This window comes from Cervus elaphus, chromosome 5 (assembly GCF_910594005.1).
Source record: "Cervus elaphus chromosome 5, mCerEla1.1, whole genome shotgun sequence".
Taxonomy (NCBI): Eukaryota; Metazoa; Chordata; class Mammalia; order Artiodactyla; family Cervidae; genus Cervus; species Cervus elaphus.
Window position 1 is genome coordinate 94,041,876 of NC_057819.1, and position 24,959 is coordinate 94,066,834.

General features: G+C 46.3%; 2 protein-coding genes across 2 annotated transcripts in view; both read right to left on the minus strand.

Moving 5' to 3' along the window:
• SLC6A4 (solute carrier family 6 member 4) overlaps positions 1 to 4,367 on the minus strand; it is a 34,183-nt gene extending 29,816 nt beyond the window's left edge. Inside the window, exon 1 of the mRNA XM_043903288.1 lies at positions 3,651 to 4,367. The gene's annotated coding sequence lies outside the window, so the exon portion shown is untranslated. The remainder of the gene's footprint in view (positions 1 to 3,650) is intronic.
• Positions 4,368 to 14,083: 9,716 nt separating this feature from the next.
• BLMH (bleomycin hydrolase) overlaps positions 14,084 to 24,959 on the minus strand; it is a 40,946-nt gene continuing 30,070 nt past the window's right edge. The window contains exon 12 of the mRNA XM_043903290.1: positions 14,084 to 15,068. Within this exon, the coding sequence (XP_043759225.1) occupies positions 14,917 to 15,068 (152 nt within the window). The 3' untranslated portion in view covers positions 14,084 to 14,916. The remainder of the gene's footprint in view (positions 15,069 to 24,959) is intronic.

The window sequence follows — 24,959 nt, forward strand, 5'->3', positions numbered from 1 at the left end:
GACCACACAGCACAAGGAGGCAAAGGCCCAGTGACGGGCTCCCTCTCCCTGAGCCCACCCACCAGCCTCCAGCTCGGGATTCGCCCAGAGCACACGAGCAGCTCTCCAGGTCTGCCACTGGCCTTGTCACATCCCCACCCCTTCCCTTCCAACCGCAGATAATGACACAAAGACCTGGACCTCAGGATCCCTGGAGACCTTCCCCATGCCACTTGCCCCATGTCAGTGCCTGGGGACGCTGGCCATCAAGCTGGCCCTGGGACAACGTCTTCCTGTCTCCATGTCGCTGGGGTTTCTCTCTCACTCTGTCTGGGGAGTTAATGGAGAGCTATCCTGTCCTGGCTTTTAGAAAATTCTATGGCTTAAATACTACACTCAGCTATCCCGGGCACCGCTGGGGCTTCCCTGGTGGCTCAGTCGGTAAAAAAAAAAAAAAAAAATCCACCTACAATGTGGGATACCTGGGTTCGATCCCTGAGTTGGGAAGATCCCTGGAGAAGGGAATGGTTACCCACTCTAGTATGCTTGCCTGGAGGTATCCCATGAACAGAGAAGCCTGGTGGGCTACAGTCCACGGGGTAGCAAAGAGTGTGGCATAACTGGCAAGTAACACTTTCACTTTCAAGAGAAAGATAAGCTTCCCTGGTGGCTCAGACGGTAAAGAATCTGCCTGCAATGCAGGAGACCTGGGTTTGACCTCTGAGTCGGGAAGATCCCCTGCAGTAGGAAATGGCAACCTACTCTAGTGTATTCTTTCCCGGGAAACCGCATGGACAGAGGAGCCTGATGGGCTACAGTGGGTGGGGTGGCAAAGAGTCGTACACAGCTGAGCACAATGGCTTAAATACCCACAGTTGAATGCCCCTGGTCCAGGGTTGGGGCAGTGAGGGAGCAGCTACCAAGCTCCAGCAGAGCCAAAGAGAAGAAGAAAATAAGGCAGCCAGACTACTTCGCACAGGTCTTACCTCCACTGGGTTTGTTACCCCAGTAGACACAGGGTGGGAAACACCGGGCTTACAAAGATGCTGCTGATGTTCAGTAAATAAGCCTTCAACTTCCCAGGCGCTGACAGCTGACAAAGATCAGGCAGGAGGGAATGCCTCCTCCACCGAGACTTGACTCAGATCATTTCTGCACGTGGGCCCAGGTCAGTTTGATGAGCTCTGCTAGTAAATGGTGGAGCGGGGAGGTGGGGACCTGTGCTGGCCGACGGTGGGTCTTGTGCCCACCCTAGAAAAGCTGGTCACCCTCTGACCAGGGGAAGGCATTTATGCCAGAGTTCTTTAATATGCTAGTTTCATCTATTTTCCACCTTTCCTTCCTAGAAGGATGGCAGTTTTCTTTCCTTAGGGTTCTACTTTGCCTGGTTAAGCCCAGAAGTGGGATTCCCCACAGCAACAGGGGACCCCACATCACTTACCCAAGAAGAGAGGAACAGGGCGCTTTATGAGACCTTGGGTTCCGCTCCCAAGCCTGTTCTGTGGAACATCACCAAGCTCGTGGGTGTGTGTGGGGAGGGGCGGGCGTGTTTCTCCTGCCCCACACCCTAGCTGGAGGAGTTGCAAACGGGATTCGAGGAGTCAGGGATCTCAGGCCCTTGTTGGCTGGACATGGCTGAACTGCAGGACTTGACTTGTGCATGTCTGTGTGCAAAGCCTTGGCCTTAGAGTGAAAGCTGTGGGTCCCCAGAGGACCCTAATCTGACGGAAACATCCGGGCAGATTGTCCGGGCCCTCAAGCATTTTGCACCATCATTTAGACTCGTTTGCTTAAAGCAGAGAAGCGAGGGTCACAGTCACAGAGTGAGCAGAGGTGACTGGAGGAGACATGGACATCGGTTATGCAGGGCCCCCCACCCCTCGCTTAGAGCTAAAGCCTCGAGACCCAGAGGAGTTGACCTGTGACGGGGAATAATTAAGGTCTGAGGTAACTTCTTAAACTGACAAAACAGGACTGTATAGTTTTCCCTTTGGCCGCCCAGTCATCTTTACTTAAAAAGTCAACTCATGATCATATCCTGTTGATTCATTAGGACAAATTAAACTGCTTCAGGCAGCCCTGCCTTTGTTCTCCCAAATGATAGCATTTGCAGTGTATGAAGAAGAACGGTAACTCAAGGGCTGATTGTCTGGCATCACTTGCGATTCTCTTTGGAGGGGGATATCTAGAATGTTTCTGCAAGTCCGCTGTGAGAGACAACACTCACAGCCAAGCACCTCCTTCCACGGTCACCTCAACCATTTGTGACCCTTTGACATGCCTCTCCGAGTGTCATCAAAATGCTCAGAAAACTTTAAAAATTCCCCAGAGAGAAATTTCTGAGGTTTTGTTGATTGCATTAAAACTTCAATGTTTTGAGTTTGAAACTTAAAACCCCCACCCCACCACTCACCCCTAGTATAAATATTTTTAAGCAAGGAGACTGAAAGCAATGGGTTTGAATATCTGTGCCGGGGTCTGAAATGTCCTAGATGGATTACTTGGGTGTTGAGGGGACTTTTGATTAATTGTGAAGCAGTTTCAACTCGCTCCTATTCAGGTTCAGGGGAAAAAAACGAAAACCTGGGCCCCAAACAGCTTGCACAAACCTCTTAAGAACCTGCCGTCTCCTCCATGCTAGAAACAGCCACCCCCACCGCAGTCTGCAGACAGGAAAACTTCAACCTTTAAGCACCGGTGGCTTCACAGGAAAGCGATTAACGGACAAAGTAAAACCTGTGTGTTTTTCTCTGCTCCCCAAACCCAAACATCCATGAGCCCATGGTGCCCCCTCCACTTCATTAAGCAACAAATCCCAATGTTGCTTTCTTAGACATTTTCCCCATGTCTAATGTGTGTTAAGGCAACACACATTAAATATTTGATCTCCTCTTCCTATGATGAGAGCTAGCAGGCTCATAAATAATCCATTAACCTGGTTTATTTTTCTGGACAAAATTGATCATAAAAATACTAACACAGAAGAAGCCTTTTTAAGGTCTGACTCTTAGAAATCCCATCCCTCTGAAATCTTTAGAACCCCAACTGGGGAAAAAAAAAAATTCATTACACAGAAGACCCAGGGCAAAAAGAAATGTGCTTCTTAGTGTTCTTTAGCTCCAGAGAGCCTTTGAGAAAACAAATTTGAACGTACACATTTTTCAAGCAACTGATGGGCACACATTTCAACCGTGTAGTACAGCTCGCTGGAGTTCTGGGTTTCACGTGAATTCCGAATGACTGAGCGTGCATCGGCTCTGCGAGCGAAAACCACCCAAGCGTACGGAGACTCGTCCCACTTAAGTGTCATTCGGAGATTTCTCTAGATATTTAGGCATTGTGTCCAGTAGGGCTCTCCCCGCGGAGATGCCTGCACACAGCCCCCTGCACGCGATGGCGGTCAGCGAAGAGCAAACAGAAGCCCTGGGTTGAAAGTAAAGCAAGCTTTTACCTCCAAGCTCAGGACCCTCCTGGGCAACTGGGGCCGCCCCCCAGGCCTCCGGGGAGGAAGGAGCGCTCCGAGCGTATCGAACGCCCGAGTCCCCTGGTCCGACTCCGCGCGCACCCGCCCTGCCCAAACCCCCCGCGCCGCCCCCGGGAGTGGGGGCGCCTCGCGGGATGAAGTTCTGGAGAGAAGTGGGCCTGAAAAGCCAGGAGGAAAGCGGACCCACCTGCCGGGAGTCCGCGGAGGCTGGTCCGGGGCTTCGGAGCGGGCGACCCTCGCGCCGTCGAGGCACCCGGGCGCCGCTGCCTGTTCCGGCGCCGGCGCGGCAGTTATTTGTACTCTCGGCCCCTCACATGGTCTGATCTCTAGATATCCGCCGCCAAAGAGCTCTTTAAGAATTTTTGCGTCACTTTGAGCAGCAGAAACTTCACATTTCCCCGCTGCCGCCGCTCTGCCTTTCTCCTGGGGATGGGGAGGGCTGGGGGGCTGGGTGGGCGGGCGCTCCGGAGAGTGGCGGCGGGGAGCGGGGAGGCGTGGACCGGGAGCCGGAGAGGGGGAAAGTGAAGGACCCCCCACTCCCACTACACACGCACACACACTCACACACGCGCCCCCCTAGAGGACCAGCGCTCTGAGTAGAGAGGGAGCCTGGGGCGGGGAGGAGTGGGCAGCAGGCTGAGGAGCCAGAAGTCCTAACCCCTCGTGTTCTTTAAACTCGCGGGGGGAGGAGCTGCTCCATAACCCACAGGTGTAGTTCCTCCCCCAACCAATAGCTCCCGAAATTTTATGTGTAGGTTTCAGCTCGATATCACTTTCTCAGAATCATCTCTCTGGACCACGGACACCTCCCCTCACCCCCATCCCTATTTTTCTTCCTGGGACTTAGCCCCTGGCTCTCCGTCCGGCTTCACCGCTGGGACGTGAGCCCAGCCAGGAATAGCTCAGCTGAACGCCGGTCCAAAAGGGCCAGAAGGAATTAATTCCTCGCTGTCCCCGGTTCCTCCAATACAGCCCAGCCTAGTGGCTCGAGGTAAATACTAGCAGAAGAAATGAATGAATGAATGAAGCACTTTCCCACATTGTTAACCAGCTACAGCGGAAAGCACCATGAGAACAGAGCGTGTGGGTGGCGATCTGGTAAACGTGTGTGCCTGTGGTGTTGGGCGAGGGGATGAATTGGTAACAATATTTTAATTATCTGAAGAAAACCGACAGGAGCCTATTGTGTTGAATCATGTCAATATATTACTTTGATAATGTAAAAAACTTAAGCTTAAAAATAAACTTAATGTTAAATTATCTTCTCAGTAAAATTATTTTTTACAGTTGAAAAGAACAGATGCAGTACTTGCTCCGGGATGTCCCTGAGGCTGAGATGGGCGGGCAAGGGCTGACCCGCCTACTTCTTCCAGAGGCCAGGGTCCCAGCCAAGTAGAAGGCAGAAAAGAAACTGCAGTTACAGGTGTGCAACCCCTTCCTCCCCGCTCCCCCCACCCGGTACTTGGACTGAACAGAACCCAAAAAACGGAGGGAGAATCCGGCTGAGTGGACCTGGAGTCTGCAGGGAACGAGCTGAAACAACCTTCCCTGGGCGTGGGCGGCGCCCCAACCTGGGAGGAATCAGTGTGAGATTCTGGCGCCACCTAGACGTCAGGGTGGGGATTGCAAGCAGAGCGGGGCTGGCGACTCCCGGGTAAATTTGGGAGTTTCATCCCTGGGTCAAATCCTGGGATGAGAGGCCCACGTCAGGCAGCCCCTCCCTTCAGATGGACACTGCGTGTGGCCACTGTGTGAACGAGTGTAACAAGTGTAAGGTGTGGTTCTGAGGAGGGCCTGGGAGGGGACTGGGACCCCAGGCCTCGGCTAAGACTCTTGTCTCCACCCAGTCTGTCCTCCACGTCGGCTCAGGGTGGCCTTTTAACACCATGCCAGAGTCTCAGGAACCTGTTGACCACTCATGACCTTCTTTCGAGACCAGACCATAATACCCATTCTTGCCCAGTCCCGCCCACCCAGCACCTCAGAATTGTTTTCTTGGGTGTGGTGCTGACCTAGACCAGGGGACCTGGATGAAACCCCAGCTCTGACCCTGTACTGTTTGCACCAGCTTATTCCCACACGAAGAAGTTCCTTTTTCTCCGCTGTTATGGCCTTTGGCTCCCTCGTGTGTAAAACAGGGATCGCGAGGGCGGTGGGCACCCCCGGGTGCCGGGCGGGAAGGGGCTGACGTGTGCCGTAACACCAGTGCCTCTCCGCCTGAGGGACACTGCCCCCCACCCTCTCTCCTCCGCTGGACCGCCCGGGCCAGACTTCTCCCCTCTTAGTCTGTGGCCGGGGAGCACGATCAGAAAAAGCCGCTGGGATTACACAGACGCGACCTCTCCCTTGTTCCTCACAGCCTCCCTGGAAGAGTCCATGAAAAGTTGTTGCAGATGGGCCATCTACTCTCTACACAGGTGCTTCCTCTTCTCCTCCCCGTGGGTGTCGTCCCACAGGCGCCAGGCGGCCTCCGCTGCCCCACTTTCGCCTCAACAAATCCAGACTCTCGCTTTCCTAACGCACAGCCTTCCCTGTCTTGCTCCCCATGCTCATGCCACACCTGCCCTGTTTTTCTCCAGTGTCCGGACCCCCTCCCAGCACCCCCGCTTATTTTTCCTGGGACGTGGTGTAGTTTAGGTGACAGGGTCCATGGTCAGCCATGCGTGGGGACAGCACCTCCAGGGCGGGATTTGCTGCCACTGTGAGCCCTGGGCTCGTCCCCACAGGGTTCTACCTAGAAGCCCCCCGGGGGGAGGCTGTCTCTGATCCAGGTGAAGCAAGGCCAAGGGGAGGGGTGGGAAAGCCCTTCAGGAGTGCCAGCAGTGGGGTGTGCAGGGGGCGTGGGAGAGGAATGCCCCGAGCAAGGCAGACAGCGTTTGAAAGCAGGTGATGTGTGTCCTTGGTCACTTTTTTCTGGCCCTGGGTCTCCCATTCCTTATGAGCCTACTATCCCTGCTAGACAAGACCCTGTTCCCCCAGATTTGACAGGGGTCATGACTACCGTATGCTCCATGATATTTTTGGGTCAAGGTTTCTGGTTTTACTTCCTTCCTGCGGGATCCCCTCCCCTGATTATAAACACTTTCGCCAGTGCCGCGGTTTGGAAGGCAGCTGTGTTTACCTTCCATTTTGGCAGAGAAGTTGAAGCCAGTAGAAGCACTAGTACCAGGACTCCCCTCCCCAACCCCAGCCACACACAGACCTGTGGGAGCCCTCAGATCTTTCCCAAGTGCCCACCTCCTCCACTGGGCTCTGGGTTCCCCAGGGAACGGGCTCTGCCTCTCTCCAGATCTTAACACCCATCCCTGTGTCGGCACACAGCACGCTCCACACACAGGTGTTGGCAGTGGACGGCTAGGGAGATGCCTTCTACTCTTAGCCGACATAAAGTGTGTAAGAAGCGGCACTTTTGGGACTGGTGAGTGAATCATGGAATATCTGACACTGGAGAACTGCCCAGCAGTGAAAGGAGTGAGGCGGTTTTCTCTGTGTATTGAAATCGCTGTAAGCATGTAGAAGAAACTGGGAATCCTAAGTGCTTTGGAGGGAAAGGACATTAAGGGTAGGAAGGAACCCCGCTTTTTCACTGTATTCCCTTTCATACTACTTAAATATTTGTCATGTAGGTAATATTTTTCTACAACTTTTCCAGAAAAGCTTCGTTTTAAAAAATTTGTAAAAGTTAAAAAAAAAAAAAAAAAAGAGGAAAGGACTTCCCTGGTGGTCCAGTGGTTAAGATTGTGCTTTCAATGCAAGGGGCACAGATTCAATTCCTGGTTGGGGAACTAAGATCCCACATGCCGCACCATGTGGCCAAAAAATAAAAATGAACAAAATAACGATAAGAACAATAAAATAATTTTAAAAAGAAAGAAACAGAGAGGAGAAAGAAAGAATAGAGAAAGGGTCCCCAAGCTATGGCAAAGCAGGGGAGAAGCCTGGAGGCTTTTCAGGGCAGCTCCATCTCTTGCAGAGCAAACTGTTTCCTTCCCAAATGGGGCTGAATTACTCAGTACCACTGTAGGGTTTTTTGGGGTTTTTTTTTTGTTCCCTTAGGGAGGAGGCAAATATTTTCTCTCTAACTTACTAATAAGGATGCTGTGAGCCAGGAGGTGACATCCAGGGCTTTGCTCAGGGTCTGAGCAAGAGGGACAGAATTATTTTTAGAACACTGGTTCTCTGCTTCTAGCCCCTGAAGTCACGCCTCCCTCCCACTCCCAGCTTTCTTGGTCTGCTCAAGACGACAGAACACTCACCCTCTCTTTAGCTCTTCTTCCCCTCCAGGAACTTCAAGATAACTGGGGCCTCTGCATAGAGGGAGGTTTCCCCCCTCAGTCTCTTCTTGGAAAACTGATCACCCTCATCCTTGATGTCTGTGGTCACTGTGGTTAGAAGTTGGTTTAAAATGGGTCAGTTTTTCTTTTCCTTCTCCAACTTCGAGACCTTTCCTAACTATGATGATATTTACTGGAAAACTTCACTCATAGCAAGTCATGTATATACATCTTATTTTGCCAACTACACAATAAACTTCAGGAGGGCAGGGAATTGCTTTAACCCCCAGGGGGCCTTGCTCGATGACGGACACACTGGAGAAGCTCTGTGAGAACTAGTTATTACCAGTAGCCCCCATCTATTGAGCATCTGTCTCCCATGTACTTTATCTGCCTTTTTTGTTCTTTTCCTACCACATGGGTAATATGCATTTTTCAACCCTTTGGCCGTGTTTTGTGTTCTTAAAAATAGATTTTTAGTTTTTCTCCTTTTTGAGCTGTGACCTTTCCTATTTAAAACAATTCAAAAAGCTTTTCAATCAAGATGGTATGGAGACAGAGACTCAGAGAGGGTCGGTGACTGGTCCCTGCCCTACTTGGCTCCAAGCGGCTCAGCCAACCCTCCTGCCTGAGTCCAAAGGCGCTGGGATTCTCCCTCTCCTGGGCTGACATTTTCTTTTACAAATAATTTTATTTATTTTGGTTGTGTGGGGTCTTGGCTGCTGCGCGCGGGCTTTTCTCTAGTTGTGGCGAGTGGGGGTAACTCTCTAGTTGAGATGCACAGGCTTCTCATTGCAATGGCTTCTTTTCTTGAAGAGTACAGGCTCTAGGGTGCATGGGCTTCAGTAGTCGAGGCTCCCTGGCTGTGGAGCACAGGCTCAGTAGGTGTGGGCATGGGCTTAGTTGCTTCAAGGCACGTGGGATCTTCCTGGACCAGGGATTGAACCCATGTCTCTTGCAATGGCAGGTGGATTCTTTATCATTGAGCCACCAGGGAATCCCTGCTGGGCTGATTTGAAGCCAGAAAGGTGCAGGCCGTGAGAAAAGTGAAGAAAACCTTTGAGGGTTTCCACCTCCCTCTTTTACTCCCCTAAGGCCAGTTACCCTGAAATCTAGACCTTCCTCTTAAGCACTGACGTACGAAGATCCACAGGGGCTTTGTTCTCATTCTACTCATCCCTCCTGAGAAAGTTAGTGCGAAGCCCGCTTCAGATCTACATATAAACTTTTAATTGAATACAGCTGTCAGAATATAGGGCATTTTTCCATCAGTCAGTCAATCATATTTACCTTGAGTCAGGCTTGTGAATACAGTGGCGAGTAAGACAAAGCCACTGCCCTTGGGGAACTGACAGGAAGTATCGACACATAAACACAGAAACAAACAAGAATTTCAGAAAGTGACAGAAGTGAAGGAAATCGATCCCATTTATTGTATAGAGGCAAGGGTAGAGGTGGTGGAGGCAGTGAGGAGGGGGCAGTTGGCTACTCAGGTGAGGTGACGGCCTTGATGTTTGAGCCATGACCTGAATCATGAGAAGCCAGCCGTTAGGCTGAGGGAACGGTTTTAGGATGAAGGAACAGCTAGGAGGCGGGAATGCGCTTGGTGTGTTTGAAGGACAAAGTGGGAGTGGGGTGTGACTGTCTGATGCAGGGTGAACAAGAAGGGAAGGGAGGAAGTTGGGTCTGGAGAGGTGGGCAGGGGCCCCAAGGGAGGAGGCTGTGTGCTCCTGTCACTGAATGTGTCCATGTAGAACTTCAAGGATTCCTTATCCATCTTGGAGAAGTCTAGACAAGATGACCTCTAAGGGCCTTCTTGGGTGAGAGGCAAGTGGGCTGCAATTTAAGTTAAGCACACTATGATACTTTGCACCATGTACCCGCCCTGTCTCAGCCACTCCATTCTTCTGCAAAGCAGGTAATTTAAAAAAAAAAAAAAACAACATTGTCTTAGGATAGGCTGAGAGATGGTTCCAGAGCCCACTCCATCCACTTTAAGAGGAGCTACTAGATAGTTTTTCTAAAGGAATAAGCAAGAGAGAGAGAGAAAGCAGGTGGTATTCAAACTGTACCAAGGAAGACAAACGTGCAGAAGCGCTTCCTATCTTCACACAGTCCTGTTTGCAATCACCTGTGGCTGCTATGAATAGGACATTCCCCCTCTCTCTTCCTTTCCCTTTGTGATCATGTGTAAAGGGTTTGAATTTTGAAAAGGAAGAAAAAACAACTCTGGCCAATTGATTCCTAGTTTTCAATCAAATTGTGTCACAGACCCCAAGGAAGTAGGGTCATCTTCATGAGAAGCATCAACGGTTCTGAACATGCGGTCTCAACTATGGGGATGCCCATCTGATATTACTTACAAGGAAAAAAAATCTAGCTTAATCAGTGACTGTGGCCAGTCAGCAACAAGTTTCACCCAGGCCACATGATCAGAGAAGTGGGAATGAAAGTGCAAGTGCCCTGGCACTGCCAACAGCAAATGAGAATTCAGTGGCTCTTTGACAACAAGCCAGAGCACGCTGATGGATCCACAACCACATCCTGGAGGAATGATGTCTCATTATCAGGTCCTGGCTTCTTGGATGTGTAGGGTCAGCATGACTCTACATGTCTCAAGAGGGTTCCTGGAGCTGGCAAAGACCTTTCAGAGGTGAGTGTATCATTGAAAGAGTGACAGGAAGACAATTCACACTTTCTCATTTCCCAGTTCACCAGTCACCCAAATGTTAGCAAGTTCTTCCAGTTCAGATGTCTGGCTAAAACTCTGGCCCATTTCCTTTCATCTTCAGTAGAGAAGACATACCGGCCATCCTTTTGTTTCTCTCCACAGGATCCTAATTTTATTTGGAAAATAACTTCTATTCAATATTTGGTTATGGAGATTATCTTTTATATATTTGGATTTGGTTAGTAATATTTGGTTAGGAATTTTGCATCTCTTTATGGAGGAGATTTGCATGTACTTTTTTCCTTTACTATTTTTTGTTAGGGTTATGGCAGCCTCATAAAATAATCCTTTATGCCACAGAATAGCTCTTTATGTCTTTTTTCTTAATCTAATCAAAATTCTCCAGAGAACACTTGCAATCTCTGAGCACTAGGGTTCTAGGAGCCAGTATGATGGAGGATATTCAAAATGCAAATGCCCACATAGGGTACTTTCATCTTCAACTCAGTTTCTGACCCCAGGCCATAAGGTAGTTTTCTCTATGGAGAATAAATCTTGACTTGGTGCCTGCTGAGAAAGGGAGGGGCAAGCACCTAGCTACCCAAGGTAGGGAGGGAATCTAGCATTCATTAACCCAGAGAACCCTCTGATGCTAGCATGTCTGAGCTTTGGGGGTGGGGGGTGGGGGGGGAGAGGGTTATACAGTGTAAACTGGTTTGCTTATCACTAGCTGTCTCCACTGCTGAATCAGGGTTCAACTTTTTCAGTTCTGCTAAATCTTTCAATGTCTCACTCTGCTTTTCTTTCAGTTTGTTTCTTCTCTCCCTTCTTTCCAGAATTTGGGGATATATGTCTTCCAAACAGGTCCCTTCACTGTCACTTCTGACAACATTAAGGGTATCTTATATTTTTCTAACTACAGTATAATGGTAGCCTCCTCTCAACTTCTTTTGTGTGTGTCTGTACTTTTGGGGGGGCATCAGTCTTACCCAATATGTTAATTGGTTTTTTTGTTTTTTAAAGAACCACTTGTAATATAAATGCGAAAGAGACAAGTCTGTTTAGTGAGTGGTGCTGGGAAAGTTGGACAGCTGCATGTAAATCAATGAATTCAGAATACACCCTCACATCATGCACAGAAACTCAAAATGGCTTAAAGACTTAAACATAAGACACGACACCATAAAACTAGAAGACAGCATAAGCAACACATTCTCTTACATAAATCATATCAATGTTTTCTTAAGTCAGTCTCCCAAGGCAATAGTAATGAAACCAAAAATAAACAAATGGAACCTAATCAAACTTAGAAGCTTTTGCATAGCAAAGGAAACCATAAATGAAAAAAAAAAGACAACCTAAAGAATGGGAGAAAATATTTGCAAATTGATGCAACTGCAAAGAACTTAATCTCCAAAATATACAAACAGCTCATACAACTCAACAACAACAAACAAACAACCCAACTGAAAAATGGGCAGATGACCTATATAGACATTTCTCCAAAGAAGATATACAGATAGCCGATAGGCACATGAAAAGATTCTCAACATCACTAATTACTAGAGAAATGCAAATCAAAACTACAATGAGCTATCACTTCACACCAGTCAGACTGGCCATCATTAAAGTCTACAAGTAACAAATGCTGTAGAGGGTGTGGAGAAGAGGAAACCCCTCCCTCTTACACTGTTGGTGGGAATGTAAACTGGTGCAGCCACTATGGAAAACAGTATGGAGGCTCCTCAAAAACACTAAAAAGAGTTGCCATATGATCCAGCAATCCCACTCCTGGGCACATAACCAGACAAAACAATAATTCAGAAAGATACACATGTCCCTATGTTCACAGCTATTCATAATAGCCAAGACATGGATACAACCCAAGTGTCCACCGACAGATGAATGGATAAAGAAGATGTGGTACGTATACACAATAGAATACTCAGTTCAACTCAGTTGCTTAGGTGTGTCCGACTTTCTGCGACCCCATGGACTGCAGCATGCCAGGCTTCCCTGTCCATTGCCAACTCCGATAGAATACAACAGTAAAATACTACTCAGCCATAAAAATGAATGAAACAGTGCCATTTGCAGCAACATGGATGCAATGAGAGATCATCATAAGAAGTGAAGTCAGAAAGACAAAAATACTGCATGATATCATTTATATGTGGAATGTGGCACAAATGAACCTACGTACAAAACAGAAACAGACTCACAGACATAAGAGAACAGACTTGTGGTTGCCAAGGGGAAGAGGAGAAAGGAGAGGGATGGACTGAGAGTTTTGGGTTAGTTGATGCAAACTATTACATTTAGAATGGATAAACAACAACAGAGGAAAATAAAAATAAAGTCCATCAGTTTAAAAAAAATTCCATTTGACAATTTGCTTTTTTCTGAAACATTTAAGCCTTTTATGGACATTGAAATTATTGACTCTTTTAGGTTATCTTATTTTGGACACAGTACTTGCCCTGTGTTTTCTTTCTCTCCACTATCTTGTTTATATGTGTGTGTATATATATATATATATATAATATTCTTGATGGGAAAGTACATCCTGTTTTATTTTAGTAGTTAACCTGGAAACTTCTAGCACATACAATAAACATAGCAAAGCCTAAAGTTAATCAATATACTTATCTTCTTCCTGAATGACATTAAGGACTTTAGAGTATGTATGCTTATTCTAATCACCTCCCTCGTTACCTATTTTTCTGTATTTTGGTTTTACCTTTTTTGGAACTGTATACGACTACCCATAGTCACTTCCTGTTTAGATGGTGCACATGTTTATCACTTTCTTCAATTCTATATTCCTTTGTTGAATTTCAATATTAACAGATCACTGTTGTTCTGCTTGGGTAACAAATTTTGACTGAAATTGTCTTTTATTTCACCTCTGTTCTTTAAAGACAGTTTTCCTCAGTATAGAATTCTAGGTTCATGGTTAATTTCTAATTGTCCTTTGAAGGCACTTTTCATTGTCTTTTGACATATATAGTTGCTGATGAGAAGTCAGCAGTCAATCTCATTGTCTTTTCTTTGGAGGCAACCTGTTGTTTCTTCCTGGATGTCTTTAAGATTTGTTCTGAGGTTTCACCATGATGTGTCTGGAAATGGATTTATCCTGCTTGGAACATGATTACTAGAATATTGTAAACACTGATTAACACTTGAGCCTGTAACTAATGTTATCTTGGGAAGTGCTGTGACAAACAACATTCCATGCTAAACTGAGAAGATTCTTTCAGAGCCTGAATGGTAGGGGACTCAGGCACCGACAGAAATGTTGATTAGGATGCTGTATTTCTTTGCTTTCAGTGAGAGAGGCCAATCTTAGTAAAATACATACTCTTCAGCCCACTCTAAGGCTGGACCCAGCCGAGCCTTACTTCCCACTCTTGCAGTGATCCTGTTGCTTGGAGAAATGATGGTTAAGCAGCAGAGGCACCAGCTCTCCTAAACATGGTGCCTAAAAGCCCTCTGCAGAAGCCAGTGAGGATCCGCACAGGCTGGGAAGAATCACACATCCCACAGAGAAGCCAAGGCAGAGAAGCTCTAAACCATCTTGCTGTTTCTTAATGTTCAAGAACACGAGCCTCCTGGCTACTTTCCTTTAGAGCCAAATAAACACACACTTCTCAGGTCAAATAAGCCAACATACTCTCATTTAGCAAAGTGTTTTATTCAAAAGCTTCTCAGCACCATCTAGTTGTCAGAAAGAATGGATGATACCCCCTTTTTGTGCCCACCCAACTCCCAATTCCAGAGGCAGAAGTTGAACCATTTGGCGAGAGCTCCCTCTAATGATTATAATTCAGATCATGATAAGGTTTTGGTTGTTCTCTCACCCACTCTCTCTAACCCTCTACTTAACCACGACTCAAGTAGAGCCGTGTTCTCCACATTTCAGAACAACTGGAAGGAATCATGTCAGTTTTGATCAACCTCCCATTCCTGGGCTATTCGAGGCACATAGAATTCAGTTCAGTTCAGAATTACCTTGACAAAAACTGAATTCAGTGACTGCCACCTAGGAGGGACAGTGATACTGTCAGGCAGCATGCAGTTTTGAGAGCTCAAATATTAGGGCACCCTCCCCCCACTCTACTCTAGGAACAAGGAGCACTAGGTCTGCTTTCTCTCCACACACCTCACTTGCTCATCCTCTCCTGCCTTATTAACACAGACACAGAACCAAACCAGTGTGACAGAGTTAAGACAAACAATTACATCTGATTAAAATGCTAAGAGATCCTGAGCTGTTGGAGATGAGGAGAGTAGATAGTGTGACCTGATCTTTCCCTTTTTTTCTTTAAGAATATTTTGTTTCAGCATAAAGCACACTTTCCCAACGAGGTTCCTGGAGTAGAAATCCAAGAGTCTGACTGTGTCCTGTGGGAACACACAGTCACCTATGTCACTTTGGCTTCAGTCCCTGGATCTGTCCTTTGCAGCTACTTCAGGTCCCACGGGAAGAGGAAAAGCTGGAGGCAACATCACTTGGCCAAAGCACCCATGGGGTCCCAGGCTGGCAGGACAATGGGTTCCTGCTCTAGTACAGCTAGCACCTCTTCAGGGACATGCTTCTTGTCCACCACCACTTCGTAGACGTACTCAGAGAACCACTCATCTGTCATGCACAGGTAACCTGGAGAAGAGAACAGGAGCCTCATGAGTCCAGAAAGCAAGGGGCAAAGAACAAAAACCTTACTGGCACTATGAGAAAATCTTTCACAAAGCTAGCATTCGTACATGTTTTTCAGCTTTCCCATCTGTAATTTCATTTAACCTGATTATTTTTAAAGTTTTTATTTATCTATTTTTGGCTGCACTGGGTCTTTGTTGTTGCACACAGGCTTTCTCTAGTTGCAGTGAGCACGGCTACTGTTTGTTGTGGTGTGCAGGCTTCTCGTTGAGATGGCCTCTCTTGTTCTGGAGCATGGGCTTCAGGTGCATGGGCTTCAGCAATTGTGGTCCTTGGGCTCTAGAGCTCAGGCTCAGTAGTTGTGGCTCATAGGCCCAGCTGCTCTGTAGCATGTGGGATCTTCCTGGATCAGGGATTGAACTCCTGTCCCCTGCACTGGCAGGCAGATTCCTAACCAATGGACCACCAGAGAAGCCCCCTGATGAAGTCTTATGAGCAATCTACAAAGCAGACAGGACAGCAGGGTTATGTTTTTACCAGTTAGAAAAACTGGGGCTCAGAGTAATTAAGTGATGAGCCCAGGTCACGTGGGTGAAGTTCAGAGCTGGGCCTTGGACCGAAGATCCTGTGCTATTTCACTGCTCAGGCTGCCTCACAGAGGGTGAGTCAATGACCCTGAAGGTAGGTGGAAATGTTTCTTGTTCATATGTAGGGGGTTAACCTCTAGGGCCAGAAAGGCAAGCATACCCATCCCACCTTCTCAGCATCACTGGCTGTTTTCTCTCCTTCCTCCCTACCATAAATTTCTATCCAACAATCAGCTAAGCCATCAGGGGAATCCTGACAAGGTCTGGTCTTCATTCCCAGGGAGACGCTTATTTGCAGATGATACTGTGTGAGTCTCTGCTTTCTTAGGAGGAAATCTGTGGTGAAGAATAAACAGTCGCTTGACCTATATTCCTTGCTGAGGCCCTGGGATTTATGGATCGCTCCAGTGGTAGGAATGAACAGGGGTACAGCAGTACTAACACCCCAGACTGAGGCTTAGCTGAGAAAAAGTATGGTGTCATCAGGTATCTACCCTAGAACCTGCCCTTTCCCACCAGGGAGACTCTCACAGGCTCCACTAGTGGTGGGAGGCTCAGTTACTTTAATCATATCTGATTCTTTGTGACCCTATGGACTGTAGCCCACCAGGCTCCTCTATTCATGGGATTCTCTGGGCAAAAATACAGGAGTGGGTTGCCATTTCCTCCTCCGGAGGATCTTCCTGACCCAGAGATCAAACCTGTGTCTCTTATGCCTCCTAGCACTGGCAGGTGGGTTCTTTACGACCAGCACCACCTGGGAAGCCCCTAGACTCCACTAGGACAACATAATTTCCTCTTCAGGATCATACCACCACCAAACTGAAATGGGGAAATGCTTCACCTGAGGCATTGCTAATACAAAGAGTGAAATTAAGGCAAGAGATGAAAGTGTGTATTTAAAATAAGGATCGGCCATGGAGAGGGCAGAGGACAAAAGTATGTACCTACACAGGTTACTACCTACCCGCCGAGCACTCATAGTAACTAGCGATCTTCATCATCATCTTACCACAGCTGGCACCTGCTATATACTAGACACTTGAGCCGTTTTTCTCTGCAAGTGTGCAAATCTAGGTCTGTGCTATATCACTTTCCACTACAGAGGACCAAGAGAGAGGGAGAAGAGGTAGGTATTTCTCCTAAGGTGGTCCTCTAGTATATTGGTTCTCAAACTTTTTGGCCCCAGGCTCACGACTGTGCACTTGAAACTACTGAGGACTCTAAACAGTTGTTGATGTGGGTTATACTTATTGATGTTTACAATATTAAAAATTAAAACAGAAAGCTATAAATATTGATTCGCTTAGGAAAAAATAATTATATCCTCCAATACAAAATAAATTTTAGTAAGGAAAGTGGCATTACTTTGTGATGCAGAAGACAGCTGAATTCTTATATCTGCTTCTGTGTGCAGTCTGCTGCAACTGTTCTTTTGGATGAAGCAGAAGCAGCAAATCTGGCCTCACGCAGATATGCTGTCAGAGGAAGGAAGACCTTGTAGATGTCCTAAAAGGGTCCCAGGGACCTGGCAGGGGTCCTCAGGGCCCACTCTGAGAACTGCTGCCCTAAAAGCAAGGCTGATTTAAATAATTAAAAGGCAACGTGATGGTAAGTCTACTTTTATAAACTAAATGGTATGACAGAGGACATTATTTAACTTGAAAACAGAACTGCTTCGGGGAACTCGTCTCTGCCGCACTCTGCCCCTCCCCGACAGGAGTCAAGGCAGCTCATCCTGACATGGTACCGCGTGTTTGCCCTCTCCAAAAAATGCCAGGAAAAGTGCGCAAGGGCTCATGCCAAGTCAGATCACGATGATCCCCTCATGATCCAGGGCTCCGTTCTCAATAGGAGACACCAGGAAGAACACATACAAACGTTCCCAAGTCCCTGGCCTCTCACATCACCCACGTCACTGCCACTGAGTTCAGGCAGCCAAGGCTTGGTAAATTGAAGGGCCAGCCGGTACCATTTCTTGCTGCATCCTAAGTAAATGCTTTCTGAGAAAAAGTTTCAGCATCTGCCTTGCCCATGAGGAGTTTTCAGTGGTCAGGAGACCAGGCTACTAAGTGCCACACCATCTGAGACATTAGGCATCCTTCCTCTCACCCTAATGCTCACTGAATAAATCCTGAGAGGGGCTCGGGGCAGGCAGCGAGGCAGGTGAAGGATGGAGGCAGATTCATGTAATAAAGTTCTGTGTCCTTTAGACAATACTATCATCACACAATCAAATGAGTCTTCAAAAAATGCCCGAAGAAAATGGACAATAAGTACATCTACGCTATCTTGTTCCAAAAGCAGGAGATAAGATTAAGTCCTCACAAATTAAAACTCCTATCAATTGTAATCCACCCTTTCAGGGTCCCTGCCAAGAGGACCTGCCTTGATTAGTCTCTCTCTTCAGGATATGAGTTCTCTGGGGACCCACAAAGCCTCACAGTCTAGGTGGCTGCGGAGTAATTGCACCCTGGGTAGATAATGACCTTGTGGCTGCTCTAACTGTTGATACTGCATGTCCCGGAGTTTGACTGAGAAGATTAGGATCAGTGTGTCTGAAACCCGAGTGAGTGCTGTGGAGAGGAGCAAGCAAGGTGCCCACTCGGCCGGATTACAGCAGCCATCTTGATCTGAGGAAAGCTGCAGTTTCTAGCCCTCTTGTACCTTGGCCATTAGAAACTGGCGTTCCCCAAAACCAAAGAAACAAACAATAAAGGAAAACAAAAATCTGCTCCAAGGATCCTGACGTTGCATTTAGGGAAACAAATAGATAAACAGATAAAGAAAGTCAGCTTTAGGGACTAAGGTGAAATTAAATTTTGTTTAAACATTAAATGTCTTGCTTACACGCAAGAAAATAAAATAAAGAAAGGAAGAGGAAGAAATAAAATAAGTGAACAGTCCCTCAAAGACACTGGCAATGTTTCTATATCTGTTAAGAGAAAGAGCAGTATGGGTCTGTAAAGGGAGAAACAGCATCTGTAGACATAGCTCTAGATGGGTTAGGCCTAATGCACTCAGAAACAGAAGGGATTCCAGTGGGTGCGTTTAAGAAAAACTTTACCCTAAAAAATCAGTTTTCTGAAATCCTACCAAAGATCTAAGTTTTAAACCTTTCAGACATAAATTAAGGTGATAAATATATTATTATTTATAAATGAGAAATGTTTTGCTTTGTTCTGTGAAATATTTCACCTCACTAACAAACTACTTGTGGTTCAATTTTTGTTGTTGTTGCTATTTTTAAAAAAGGTATGACAAAATCAAGTTATCTGTTCTGCTGTGATGAATCTGTCTGGCTGCCTGAACCTAAGGAAGCCAGACGACTGAGGCCTCATTAAGTCACTGCCAATCTTTCACTTGATGCTGATAACTCAAGGCTGAAGAAAGGCTCCCAGAAAGGGAAGGAAAGCCTCACTGACACTTGTCTCATATTTCAAACTTCCTAATAAATAGTGAGAAATCACTCCACAAAATATTAATCAGTCATTTAAAATGAAGTTACAAAGACTATGCAGTAACATGGAAAAAATGTTTAAGTAATAAAAGTATATAAAAATAGTGTATCCTTTATAACTATGTTAAAACTCCAAATACACAGGGGGAGAAAACATGAAAAACAATGATAATTTTATATCATTGGATAGGTGATTTCCCCCTCAAAATTCTGAAATATTATATTGCTTTTTGACTCCTTAAAGATTATCCAATTAATGCTCCTTATGAAAAATCTTGGAAGGACAGAGGGAGGACGATGATAAAATGAAGGAAGAGGAGCAGAAGGAAGAGGTGGATGAAAAGATGACAAATATACATTTTAAAACTGCCTACGATCCCACCATCCTGGGTTAGACCCTGTGCATGTGTGCTAAGTCACTTCAGTTGTGTCTGACTCTGTGTGACCCCACGGACTATAGCTCGTCCACCAGGCTCCTCTACCCATAGGATTCTCCAGGCAAGAATACTGGAGTGGGTTGCCATGCCCTTGTCCAGGGGATCTTCCCAACCCAGGGATCAAACGCGCGTCTCTTATATCTCCTGCATTGGTCTTTACAAAGGCAGGTTCTTTACCACTAGCACCACCTGGGAAGCTCAGGTTGGGCCCTAGTTAGGTTTTATGTCCTGGGGAAGGAAATGGCAATCCACTCCAGTACTCTTGCCTGGAAAATCCCATATACATCCTCTGATAAAAATTTATATGTGTAGATGCCATACGTTTAATAAAAACGAGAGCATAATGTTCTTATACCACAGAGTATCACATATGCTGTTTTTCAATATTGCTCTTTTCATATTAATAAAAAAACTATCTACACCATAATTTTTAAGTGCTGAATTTATGAGTAAAACCAAAATGTATTTAATTCCCTATTGCTGGAATCTGAATTATCTTTTCATGCTTAGAAACAACACTGCTATAAACAATTTTGTAATTAAACCTCTGTGTACATCCTTAATCATCTATTTAATTTCTTTATGTCCTTATCAATAGTGGGTATATATAATTACAACTTTCTTTTTAGGTCCAATCTGAACTTTTGTCTGTGCGTGCTTGCCATTCAGTTTTCTTCTGTAAAGAGTCTGTTTGGGACCTCTTCCTAATTTTAACTGGTATGTTTGCCATTTTCACAGTGATCAGTAATAGGGCTCTATATATTAATATAATGACTGCAAACATTTTTCCTATTATGCATTTTGCCTTCTAAAATTTAGTTGATGACGTTTTCTAGTGTACTAAATTTTTTTTTGTTTTTTATGAAGTCAAATTTATCAATCTTTTCCTTTATGGCTTCTGAGTTTTTTTTGTTATGCTTATAAACATTTTTGTTTGATGTTTCCACATCAGTAGTTTCATTATCTTGCATTGCCTGGATGTACCATAGTTTAACCAGTTTGGTCACCAGTATTTTGGCCACCTAATGCGAAGAACTGACTCCTTACAAAAGACCCCAAGGCTGGGAAAGACTGAAGGCAGGAGGAGAAGGGGACAACAGAGGATGAGATGGTTGGATGGCATCACTGACTGGATGGACATGAGTTTGAGCAATCTCCAGGAGTTGGTGATTAGACAGAGAAGCCTGGCATGCTGCAGTCCATGAGGTCACAAAGAGTCGGACATAACTGAGCGACTAGACTGAACTGATAAACATTTCCCTGCTATTGAAAAAAAAATTGAAAGCAACGTAGGGTAAGTGGTAAGAAAACATAAGAAACACAGTCTCAATGAAAACCACTCATTAAGGCCTTGACACAGCTATGAACATACACAATTTCAAAGGTAATTAAGTAGTAACAATCTGTCAACCACTTCTGTTAGTTACACTGTGTGAAGCATGCCTTACATTTGTATGGAGTATGCTACAAATATACAAAATGACACAACCCCTATGGAATGGGAAAATTCGAGTGTTTTGCCCTCTTTACTAAACAATGCCATTTCTGGAATTTCATCCTATAGACACACAGTAACTGCATGCACACAATATGCATGTAATTATGTACAACAATAGCTAATACTTATTCAACTTGGGCTTCCCTGGTGGCTTAGTGGTATAGAACATCTCTGCCAAAGCAGGAGTTGTGGGTTCAATCCCTGCGTCAGGGAGATCCCCTGGAGAAGAAAATGGCAACCTACTCTAGTGTTCTTACCTGGGAAATCTCATGGATAGAGGAGCCTGGTGAGCTACAGTCCATGGGGTCCTAAAGTCTGATATGACAGCGACTAAATAACAACAACATTCAGCTCTTTCTATTGTCAGGCACTGTTCTAAGCACTGTATGATAAACTCTGTGAAATACTGTCTGTAATAGCAAAAGCCTGGAAGCAACCCAAGCTCCATCAAGTAAGGGAACTGGTTAAGTAAACTATGGTACATCCAGACAATGCAAGATCATAAAACTGTACTGATGTGGAAACATACTGACAGGCCTCCGAGACACGCTGCTAAGTGAAGTGAGGAGGTGCAGAGCGGGGAGATAAGATATGCTACCTTCGGTACACTAAAACACACTGGAAAGTCGTAACAGAAATGAAAAGAATGGGAACCTCAAAGACGCGGGAGGTGAAGGGAATACAGAGTGACAGAGATGGAAACAAGAGTCCTCTTTATATATTTCTTTGTATTTTTATTTTGGAACAGTATAATTTTATTATTTAGTAAAAGAATTATACCTTAGTAAGCAAAATGAAACAAAAACACACACATAGCTCTGTAGGGAACTTACACTTCAAAGTGCAATTTTATACCCACTATCTATCCTTGTTTCCATTCTAATCTTCACAGCGACACTATGAGGTAGGCAGGGTTGGTATGAGTTGTTTAAAGTCACAGCCGTTAAGTAAAGCCCATACTCAAATCCAGGCCTTAACTTCAAATTCAGTCTTTTCCATGGGGCTCAGCTTCCTCCAAAAGAGTACTTAGTGGCAAAGAGAGTGGTATCTGGCCAACAGATAGCACGTAATCTAGTTTCTAATCCAGACACTGTCTGGAACCAATTCCATCTGCCCACATACCCCACACTGATGGTCATGCGCCCAGGTTTTGCAGGGTTTGTTTATGAGGTATTTTGTCCCTTTAAATCAGAGAGATGTCATGTGTTCTAAGTGCATTTGTTTAGAAGGCTGGAGAACAGGATGGGCTGGACATTTTGGAAAGAAAACAAACCTACCGCTTATGAGACAGATATCTGGACAGGGATCTGAGGAGAGGCCTCTTTTTCCTCCAGGCCAGATACCAAAGTCTGGCTCTGTGGTGAGCATACCTTCAGGATCCTGAACCTTTTGCTGAGAATGGAAGGGCTGCTCTTACAGCTGTGTATTACCTGTGGCCTCGTTCAGAAACAAAGGCTACGGAAGATTCCATCTCCCTGGTAAGAAGGCAGAGTGGAAAATGTGGTTGGGAAAGAGGGTTGTTTTGGTTTGTGGGTTGCATTTTTTTAAAAACCATCAAACCACAACAAAGTTCAGTCTGCAGAAGTGCACACTTCCCGAGGAAGTGCCGGCTGCTAAGGAGCCCAGAAGCCTGTCCACCTCTGGGCTGAGGAGAGAAGGCAATGCACCAGCCAGTCGGACTGTTTTGTTTCCCTGGACTGTGAGCACTATCCAGGCTAGTCTGAGACCACACAAAATCCTGCCAGCATCTCCGATGTTGGACAGGAGGAGAAAACACAAATTCAGGTGTCATTCAAGGGTCTGTTTTCTTGCCAAAACTTAATGACTTCTCTCTGACCCCAAACATTACTACTCCTATTTGTTCCAGGCAAAGCTGGCTTTTTGCTCTTTCCTCAAAAGCTCCATGGATGACAGGCCATGTTACTTCCTGGCCCCATGCCTTGGACCTGCCTGAAGCACGCTCCACAGGTCAAGAGCGACACTTCTCAGCCGCCTTCTCCTTGGCTGCTCCCCACGTCCTTTCCCAAAACACCCACAACCCAAGCATCTTCCCTAAAACTCTGCTCGCCTCTGAAGGATCACTAAGGAGCCTCCCCAGTTCCAATCACTCATCGTCTATCTTGTAGTTTATCCCCTATGTTATTGTGCATTTATTCTCAGATTTGTGTTTTACATATTTGTTCTTATAGTAAGTTACAAACGACACACGGAGCAAGATTTACAGCCTACTGGTCCCAGCTCAATACTCAGCCTGCCCACTGCCCATACCCAGCATGTGGAGGAAGCAAGTGCACGATGCTCCTGGTATGGCACGAACAGTTGGGTGTCTACCCTCCCTCCACCTAAAGTGTCCCAAACCTGCTCTAAAGCCCACCCCCAAGGCCTCCCCGCTGGACTCATTTCTGGCTGCCCCGCTGCAGCGCTATTTTCCACCAAGTGTTCCCTGACATCACCCAGTCCCGCGACTTCTCACCCAGTCCTGTGACTTCAGTAACCTCAGCTTCGATGTCTTTCTACTGTCTCCCCCAAGCGGGCTCTCCCCAGCTCCTCCTCTTTTGCGGTCATCTGCCTTCTTGGAGAACTCACCCCTCCTCTGGCTCTTCTTGGTCCACTTATCCTGTATCTGACAGTCTGAGGAGCACACCACGACTGCCACTTCCGTCACATCACAGCCCTCTTCAAATCCCCTTCCACGTCCCGGGTGGAGAAGCGTGAACTCCTCCGAGGGTCAGAGACGTTCGCACCGTGGTCTGTGCACGGCTCCTTGCATCCCCTCGATAAATGTGAGGCGACACTGCTGCTAATGGGTTTTCCTTGGCATGGCTTCTTCACCTCCGCTGCTTTCTCTCGTGAAAGACTAAGCCCACATGATAAGTCATTCACCCAGTAAACTGGAGATGTAGTCCAATGGTCACCGAGGGTCCTGAATTCTTAAGAGACCTGATGCTAGAACCGTGGGCAGGTTAGACAGCCCTCTCCCAGAGGGAGGAGACCTTACGTTCCTGCTCTTCTGCTCTCTTTTGTCTACAGAGAACATTAACAATGGTACCAATGATGCTAATGTTTTCGGGCATTTCTTATATGCCTGGCATAGTTCTCACAAACACCCTGTGAGGTAGGTACAATTACTATTCCCATTTTACAGATCAGAAGACTAAGGCTTATAAAGGTTAAACACCATGACCAAGGCTACACAGCCAATAGGCGGGACAGCCAGTATGTGTTCCCAGGCATCTGGTGCTGGGTTCTGTGTCTGACCTCTATCCTTCTCAAAGCAATGCAAACATACCTTGGAGACCACCGGGGAAAATGACAAATCCTCTCTACAGGACAAAGGAAATACACAGGGATCTACATTAAATGTGAAAGGATTTCTCCGTGAAACCGATTTCGGCCTGTAGGCTAGGAGGAGCCTTCTCTCACAAATGGTAGGCAGGTGGTGCTAGTGGTAAAGAACCTGCCTGCCAATGCAGGAGATATAAAGGGTGTGGGTTTGATCCCTGGGTTGAGAAGATGCCCTGGAGGAGGGCATGGCAATCTACTCCAGTATTCTTGCCTGGAGAATCCCATGACAGAGGAGCCTGCCAGGCTCACGGTCCAGAGGGTTGCAAAGAGTCAGAGACGACTGAAGCCACTTGGCACGCCCCGTCCTAGTCACATCCTTGGATAAGGAAGCAACTGGCCCCGAGAGCACGAGCTTCCACTCTCATTCACTGTTTTTCAGCTTCTGTCAACCAGGCTCAGTGGTTAATGAGGACGGATGATGAGGAGTCCCTCTGAGAGGACTCAGATACCCGAATTTGATGGTGTCAGAGAGAGACCTGAAAGCCTGGAGAGACGTGAAACCCCGAGGTGACAAAACATATTTGTATGTTGCTCTTTTACAGGAAATCAGAAGCCTCTGCTTTTGGC